At 43.0% G+C, this 9,309-nt stretch overlaps 1 protein-coding gene across 1 annotated transcript in view; it reads right to left on the bottom strand.

Annotated features, from left to right (window-relative positions):
- Positions 1-4,928: 4,928 nt before the first annotated feature.
- The window catches only part of SUPT16H (SPT16 homolog, facilitates chromatin remodeling subunit), a 28,585-nt gene continuing 24,204 nt past the window's right edge, over positions 4,929-9,309 (bottom strand). The window contains exons 20-26 of the mRNA XM_018563149.1: positions 8,921-9,033; positions 8,732-8,807; positions 8,476-8,645; positions 7,637-7,766; positions 7,415-7,544; positions 7,179-7,256; positions 4,929-5,839 (exon numbers count right to left, since the gene is read on the bottom strand). Coding sequence (XP_018418651.1) covers positions 5,715-5,839; positions 7,179-7,256; positions 7,415-7,544; positions 7,637-7,766; positions 8,476-8,645; positions 8,732-8,807; positions 8,921-9,033 — 822 coding nt within the window. The 3' untranslated portion in view covers positions 4,929-5,714. The remainder of the gene's footprint in view (positions 5,840-7,178; positions 7,257-7,414; positions 7,545-7,636; positions 7,767-8,475; positions 8,646-8,731; positions 8,808-8,920; positions 9,034-9,309) is intronic.

The raw sequence follows: 9,309 nt of genomic DNA on the forward strand, positions 1-9,309 counted from the left end.
TTGAAATTAACTATTAGTTTCCAACCCATTTGATTTCTATGATGAAAATTCCTGAAAATAACAGACGGAATAGAGCCTATTGTTGGCGCTCTTCTACTGACGCATGTAAAACCCTTGGGCGAGGTATGGGAGTACTCTAGCTATAATTTTAGAATATAAACTGTATGCCTTACAATATTGGATATTTTACAATATTCAGGACGGATGAGAAATTTTATACTGTTTCCTGCTGTAGGTTTGCAATTGAAATCGGTTGAACTACTTAAAGGATCACTGGTCAGATCCAAAAAGAGCACAGTGAACATTAATATCAATCATTTTATGTTACACTTCCCTGCCACCACTTCGATCTTCTAAACATAGAGACTCTCCTCATGCATGTTGTTCACATAGGTGATCTCTTTCCAGATCTCCTAATCATCGTTAAGGATCTCATAAGGCTGCTCAGTGTTCAGGAGGCAATACTGCTGCCTTCTGAATGCAGTTTTTTTTTGTTAAACCCAATGAAATTTTCTATTGAAATACCATGACACAACTGCAGTCCCACTCATTCCAATTGTTAGGTTTGACAAGCAGCACCAATGGGGACACTAGTTCTGGCGACCCTGCTGACCACCAGGGATTTCTTGCTCTTTGGAGGGATTTCAAGGGATATCTGCCCAATTGGACACAGGTGGCAGAAAAAGCTGACAGGGGATATAACTCTCCCTAAAGGTGCCCATACACTGTACGATTCTCTTACGAGAATCGCGGGAAAACCTCATATAACACCTCCCACTCCGGGAAATCCTCAGTTTTTTAGTGAACAATTGAGCATATACTGTGTCCTGTACTGTACTCCAAGAAACGGTTTCTTGCTGCTTTCCTGATCATACAGTACAGGACACAGGCAATTCATAGACAATTGGGACGTCCACAAGCAGTGCCCTGAGGGGTGAGCACACAAAAAAACACTACCAACAGGCCCATAACAGAAAAAAACAATGGAAAACCCCAACTCAGATAGCACCTTGCGGCCAAATATTTTCCATAGCCCTGTGTTACCACTCCTTCACAGCAGCACTAGAGAAAATGGTGAGCACACACCGGCCGAGCCCATCTTGCTCCAGCATCAGCAGTTACTCACAGAAAGAAATCCGGTTGCACACCGCAAAAATGTATTATGGCACATAGGTACACATGGCCCCGCCATGGATCCTTTTCCCTCTAACATGTTTCACCCAATAATGAGCTTAGTCATAGAGATATAGGAGGCAGTGAGCATACCTCCTTGGGATGTTTCAGTGTAGGACAAAAAAGGAAGGCAAAACAATGTCCTCATTCAGATGGAAGGAGTACCCCACCTTAGGAGGTAAGGAACCCTTTGGTCTGAGAGTGTCCATATCCTTGTGAAGAACAAGGAACAGAGCCTTGCATAAAAGAGCCAGCTCCGAAATGCTCCTAGCAGAGGTGATGGCAACAATTAAAACAACCTAGCACGTAACATTGAGGTCCCACAGCGACACTGGAGTCATCTAGGAGGAGCCAAATGAGCGACCCCTTTAACAAGGAATATAAGACCAATGGTGGCCAGAAAAGCATGGCTAATATTAGTATCTGTCCCTTGAGCGCACTCAGGGCTAATTATTACAGTCCAGATTGGGGAAAGGCTAACACTCGTCTAATGGCCCAGGATGAAATTGTAGCTGTTCATGCCAGCCTAACAAGCCTTCCTGACACTAAAGTGCACTACCAGGCCTGCAAGCGGGTGGAGATAACAGTCCATCAGACCTCTATCCCTCGGGACCTGGGCTTCAACAGCCAAGCTATCAAGCCAGCTACCGAGAAACAGGATGAAACAATGGATCTTGAAAAACACGATGGTCTGGAAGCGGCCATGGAGAGTTCGCGGGCATCCTGATATCCACCTACCACCCTCTTCTGGGCACATTTGTCGCAACAAGGATCACTGGAAAGCCCTCCAACTCAATCCTGCAGAGAAGATGAGGAAGGATCTTCATACAGAGAGAAGGCATAAAGTAGTGAGAACTGATCCGACGGATGAACCAGCACATCCATTGCGAATGTTATTGGGTCCCTGGACTGGGATATAAACCTGTCCGGTTTGATGCTTGGTCTGAACATCAGATGTACATCCAGATCCCACAATGGTAGATCTCCTGAAATACTTCAGGAAATAGCGACCACTCCCCCAAATCTAAGCTCTCTTGACTGAGGAAATCTGCCTGTCAATTTTACACTCTTGGGATATGCCCAATACATAATGCTGGAACGTGATGCTCTATCCAACACAGGATCAGATCTGCTTCCTGCTGCAGTGCAGCTTCTGGTTCCACCTTGGTGGTTCATGCATGCCAAAGCCATGGCGTTGTCAGACTGAACACTAATAAGTAGGGCCTGAGGTGACCCAACCAATGAAGGGAGATGCAAATTGCTTTTGACTCCCTAATGTTGCGACTGCCTGGATTTAGTCAGTGAGTAGGTCCCTTGGACCGTCAACATCCCAAGAAGGATTTCCAGATCCCTTGCCAGATTGCAAATGCACCACAATAGGAACTGCCTCAAAGAAGGCAACCATCAGTCCCAAAACCCTAAATGGCAAATCTAACCAAGGGTCGATCCTTGGACCGAAGATCCTAAACCTGGGATTGCAGAGTCAGCAAATTCTCCTGGGGAAGAGACATCGCGCCCTGGACCATTTCCAGGAGGAAACCCAGGAGTTTTAAACTGATGGTTTGGTTCCAGCAAGGACTTCTGGAAGTTTTAGACCCAACCAGGCAGGTAAAATGTCTAAATAGTCCTGTGGATATTCTCCTGTAGGGTCTGTTCAGACCGAACCTTCAGAAGAAGGTCGACCAAACAAGCCACACTGCAAAAACCCAGAAAGCAAAGGGGGGCAAGGATCGGAGCCAATACCATGGCAAAACACCAGGCCATAGCATAGAGCCACAATTGAAAGTCATTGTTTCCCCAAAGCAAAACGCAGACATCATTGATGAGAAGGGACAATTGGCACATGCAGATAGGTATCCGTGATGCCAAGAAATATCTCTGCAGAAGGGAGGCAATTATGAAGCAAACCCATTCCATAAGGAACTTGCGTACCCAGAAGAACTGGGTTAGTGACTCCAGGTCCAGGATGGGCTGTACTCCATCATTTGGCTTGGGAACTGAGAACTGATTGGAGTAGAACCCTTCGATCTCACATGCCCTGGACATCTCAATCCCAGATGACCGCAAAGGTGAATAACCCCAGTATGGTCTCTAATACGGGCCCCAAAAAGAAGATCCCCACTAAAACGGCAGATTGCAAAGCCTCAATTTGGAGGCTGCATCCCCCTCCCAAGCTTTCAACCAAATCGCTCTGCGAGAAGAGTTGATCAAAGCTCCCGACCTATCAGCCATTCTGACTGAATCAGCCGAAGCATCTGCCATAAAAGCTATGGCTTTAAACAGCATCGCGAGGGAATCCAGGATTTGCTCCCTGCCAACAAATGATTTTTTTAGCTGGGTTAGCCAAAATTCCAGCTTCCTGGTAACACATGTCATTGCCAAAGCAGGTCTGAGACTCATGATAGCAGAGTCCCATGCACTCTTAAGTAACGCCTCCCTATCCATTGGATCTCTAACTACCTCCATATTTTCATAGGCTAGATCTAATTTCCTTGAAATCTTTGATAAAGATGCATCAATTTTCAGGACCTTATTCCAAGGCAGCAATGCACCCTCATCGAAGTGAAAACTCTTCAGATTACTAGAAAAAAAAAAAGAAGGTTTCCCCTCAGGTTCAGCCCATTCCTTATAGATGGTGTCAGAGAGTACCTTGGGTACCAGAAAAACTCTGGCCTTCTGTTGCTGGGTATCATAGATAGCACCCAATTATTCCTCTACATCTTCCAGAGCCAATTTTTACTTAGAGACAACAGGACTATCATCCCTGTCCTCCGCAGAAGAGCCCCAAAGAGAGGATGCAGCAATACTATACTCCTCTGGCTCTGCCTCCCCTTGATAAACTTCTTCGGACATAGACACTGCCTGAAGATTGAGCACGAGCCGGAAAAAACGGGCACCAAAGCATGTGTAGCAGGTGGTCTAAAACCCTTTATTAGGGATCTAATAGGAGCTAAAAGTGGTGACCAACTCTTCTTAACAGTGGACAACAGACTACTGCATGCAGAGGCAGACTCTTCCCTGCACACCCCCTCAATACATTTTTGACACAGGGGTTTCTTCCAATCAGACCCAAGCGTTAGGGAGCAAACTGCACATTTCCTCTTAGGGACCACCTTGACTTTAGAAATTGTGACCTGTAACACAGAAGAATTACCCCCCTTTGGTAACCCCTTTGTTCCTCAGACAAGCTAGTGCCCCCTCAATACCGTAAGCCCAGCACCAAGGAGCCCCAGGTGGAGATGCTGGCTATACACTTTCTATGGTGCTCGGGATCCCATGTTGGATCCAGCTCCCAGCACGTCGACATCAGCAGGCTCCACCCTTTTGCAGCATGAATTTGTGTTGGTTTTTTTGAATAGGGGTTGGTGCCGGTATACTCGGAAACACTATATGCAAACTTTGTCTAATTTGCTGGATTAACTCAATATACATGTGAACTTCTATCTGCATTAATCATCATGTGAAGTATCTAACAAATAGACAGGACTGACCAATTTTAACTCTGCATTCTTAAATGACTGGGGGTCTCAGAAGCAAAGGTGGTAAGCTAACCTTTTGTTCATTGTAAATAATCAACACACGAAACTACAAGTGAAAGTGGTGTAGTATCCCTGAGGAATCTCATTTTATTGTCTTAGAACAGGACTGAACAATCCAGGTGTCATTTACAAGTGCTGCTCAACACAATCCAAGTGTTTAGTAAAAATGCTCTGTATCTACCACAGAAATCTCAAAAAATTGCAAACGGGGGAAAAAAAGGTACAAAAACATTTTTTATTTGTTTACATTTCTCCAAAGTCTGAAAAACATCATTTACACCTCACTGCTATAGAGAACCGAAAAAAGCAAAAAAGCTGAAATCGAAAAAATGAAAATTCAGGGAAAAAAGTCACACCTTGGCAGTGGAGAAGAGCCAAAAGCCACAGTAAAGAGAAAAAGCAGCAAGGAGAATGACGACAGACTGTAGCATACTTTAAACAAAAATATTTTGCAAATAAAAAGTAACTTACAAGAAATCCTAACAGAGCAACACAAGAAATAAGAGAACGGCAAGCTATTAAATGAGGCAAAGAGATTGGTCAAATGCACAGAGGCTAAACAGGTACACCACCGAGAGCACTGGCTGGCAGTGAAATGTTTACCCACATTCCCGCCACACAGCATTGCAGTCCATGGAGGAGTGGAAGGATGTATAGATGCAACAAGTCCTCTAGAGATTGGTGGGCAATTCTCTTGTGTGTCTTGGAAATTCATTATACTTTCTACTACGTGAGCAGTCCAAATTGAACAAAGGTAAGAGGATGATTCGGAATAAAACAATGCCGTATTGGTCCATTAAACCATCACATAGCATCCCAGCAGTCTGTAGCAGCAAAGCAAAACTGATGAACCTCAGACTCGTAGGACAAGGTGTGGTAAGAACTTCAGAAAAGGTGAGACAGGAGGGAGGAATGAGTAGAAATGGGGGATTTTCTCCAAAGTAAATAATAATTAAAAAAAACAAATAAGTGTGACTGGATGGGACAGACGAGCTGGAAATATTACTTCTTCCTCCTTTTTGATGGGGTGGGGGCATGTCCATGACCTTTCCTCTTCTTAATTCTGCTATGCTGCTGCTGTTGCTGCTGCTGCTCCTCCTCCTCCTCATAACGGCTCTCACGGTCAGCTGAAGAAAAACACACAAATAGTTAGGATGGATAATACGACACTATTGCAAATTTAACAAAGTAATAAACACATTTTGTCAGGTACAATTATTCATATAGCGCCAACATATTCAGCAGGGCTGTACAACCGTTTAGACAAGTTAGAAACACTGACAAGCATCATTGACATACAGAAACAATAGGTAAGGAGGACCCTGCCCAAACAAGCTTACAATCTAAAGCTGGCCATACACTTATAGATTATCTGCAGATTTTCTATGGTCAGATGGGAAAAGTGCAACAGATTCCTCCATCTACGCTAAACTGTGTGGATGGAGGAATCTCCCGCTGGGCCAAGCTTCAGTATCTTGCTAGTCGGCCCTGCTGACTCTCAAAATACCTGAGCAATCTGATTGGATGCAGCATTGTTCAGGTGTTTTGACAGCCGGCAGGGCCAACTAGCAAGATACTGAAGCTTGGCCCAGTGGGAGATTCCTCCATCCACACAGTTTAGCATAGATGGAGGAATCTGTTGCACTTTTTCCATCTGACCATAGAAAATCTGCAGATAAGCTGGCAATACACCTATAGATTAAGACCCAAGGATACTCTGTCACAAGAGCATGTAGGCTGTGTTTGCTCACATTTCCATTTGAGAATTCTAGTTCCCAGGCTGTCCTGCAGATGCTTTTGCTTAAACACTATCTGAGTAGCTGACCCAGAACATGTATAAGCAAGGAATACTGACTTTTCTGAAACACATTCCCAGTACACATCCCAGGTCTGTGACAAAGTATTAAAGCCAGGCATCTAGAATTTTTAGAAGGATGTCCGAGATGGCAACCTTTGTACTTCTTTCATGACAGGTTCACTTGGCAAGTCATAAAAGAGCTGACACTATCCTCAAAGTACCAATGTAAATCCACATGTGTGGTCTTCCCAGGGAGCTCCTTGGGTACAGCTATTGCGCACACTCTAATGACCCTACTCTCCTACTAAAGTTGCATACGTATTACTATTGGTCACGTGTGGTTGCCTATTACTATGACAAGCCAATGCATTGGACCTGCTAGCACTTCATATGTAAATTTCAACTTCTGGTAAAGTGCCTCAGTTTTTAGTGATCACAGGGCATCCTCTTGTCCAATAAGACATTTTTTAAACAAAGGATGAGCTTTATCCCTTTAATCAAAGTCATTTACAGACCAGGCTTCCACAAAGAAGCTAGCAGGTTTTGGGGGCAAGGGTCTCCACATTATATACAAAGACACAGATCACTGAGCAGGCTGGCTGATCGCACATCAGAACATTTTATTGTGATCCATTTAAATTGAAATTCCATTATATGTCACCACTTACCTTTCCGGGCTTCCTCTTCTAGTTCATCCCAGTCCTTTCCACTCTCTTCATCAGTACCCAAGGAATCCTCACTGAAGACTGAATAAAGAATAGGAGATATCAATGTACAGCCATACATTTTCCAGATACTGGCTATCCCTACAAGTATTAAACTACCTTCATAAACAGTTCCATAACACCAAAACCATAAATCTATACATTGCTCATTAGTGAGATACATCCTAGACTCTACTTACCAGACTCTTCTGTTTCATCTGAATAATCCTCATCACTATCCTCCTCCTCCTCCTCATATTCTTCTTCAGATGGGTTGAAGGTCTCATCTTCTACTTCAGACTCTGAACCTGCAGCATCTGCATCACTTCCCTGTGAACCAGAGGGGAAAAATTCCATAAAAGAATACAAAGGGAAATGAGGCTGTGTAAATGGGTACAATTAGTGTACATATCCTTGCTCACCTCCCCTTCTGGTTCAAGGAAGGACCAACCACCCTGCTCAAAGAATCCCTCCGGATCATCCACAATAGTCTTCATAATTTTAGTCCAGTTTAGTGACTGAACACCTTCTGTGTATTTGAGATCACAAGAGCTGCATGGAAGAATAGAATGGAAAGGTTAAATATACTACATTACCTCAAAAACGCAGCACAATGATTTCCAATGGGATTCTGTTCTGTTCACACAAGACTAGTCCGTTCCGATGCAGCCAGAAAAAATACTGCTTGCACTATTTTAGCTGCATCCAAACGCGACGGAATACATCAAAAACGCAACGGAACGCAACTAAAAAATAAAAACCCACAGATTTAGTAATGTCATCTTCTGGGGACTTCCTGTGAGTTTGGTAGAGGAGATTAGGAATGGAACAGCTCTGGAAATATGGCAGACATGGATGCTAATCTAATAATCAAATATCTGACCGTCAGCAAGGGGTGCACCCAATAATGACATTATTATTATATTATAATAACCTCCTACGTTGGGTGAGAATAGCTATAGCCAAAACTAACACCATGCCTTCAAACAGCATGTCTGAGCTAGAAAATGGACAAAAGTGCTGTGACAGAAAGAAGGAAGGGACATATGGTCGGATTTGCATTTTGAGAAAAAAAAAAAAAACCAGCATCGGAACCCATCAAAAACGCAGTAAACCGCATCACAATGCAATGGCTAAAACGCATGCATTTTCAATGTAGTTTTGGTGTGAATGAGGCCTAAATGCGCAATTACTAAAATAAATTGTCAGTTTACACAGTATTAGTAAACACAAGTAGAAGCCTACTTGTTGGCAGACTTACTTTAACCACTCCTTGATTGGATCAAGTGATGCCACAGGAATGGCATTGATCATTGTGACCTTCTTACTGTAATCCTTGTAGGCTATGACCATATCAAAATTCTTCAGGTGAAACTGGACTCTCTCAAAGTGTACAAGTTCCACTTCATCTAAAGTTACTACAAATGGTGGCTGTGGATAGAAGACCCAAAAAAAGACTGCTAAAACAGGGCATTAAAATCAGTAATTAAGCTCTATAATTAAGACTCCATACTCACCCACTCAGTAGTATTGACTAGAGCACTGCTGGTGGGTTGCAAGAGGCAGGTACTTCTGTAGGGAGCTCCATTAAACCTAAGAACAGAAATACATTTTTATATTACACAATTTGCTCTAAAAGTATATCCCATACTTTTTCACATTTAAAATTAACCAGATAAAGGAATAGAATGAAATACAAATATTACCCTAAGTCTCTGAAAGGAACCTCAAATTCAAGGTCCTCTTTAGTCAGAGATTCAACCTTTTCAATAAAGTTCTTGAATGCAGTTTTCAACTTGTGCCTCATTTCACGCTCCAGCTGTGACAAAAAGAAATATTATGCATTAAAGTGCAACTACAACGTAAAATAAAGGAACCATACAGTATTTAAAAACAATTTCTTCTGCAGCATCAAAGGAGGTACAGAATATCACAGGCTGGGTTCACACCTGGGCGTTACTATAGGTGCGTTTTTAAGTTCAGTGAAACATGCATTCGACGCTCGTTTTTATACCTCCCTGGCGGTATGGTTTTTTTTTTTACCTTTATTTTCTCTACCTTTTTTTGAACTTTCAAACTTCCCGCCAGTTCTGCC

The sequence above is a fragment of the Nanorana parkeri genome, unplaced genomic scaffold (assembly GCF_000935625.1).
Source record: "Nanorana parkeri isolate BGI_ZX_2015 unplaced genomic scaffold, ASM93562v1 scaffold635, whole genome shotgun sequence".
In the NCBI taxonomy this organism is placed as follows: Eukaryota; Metazoa; Chordata; class Amphibia; order Anura; family Dicroglossidae; genus Nanorana; species Nanorana parkeri.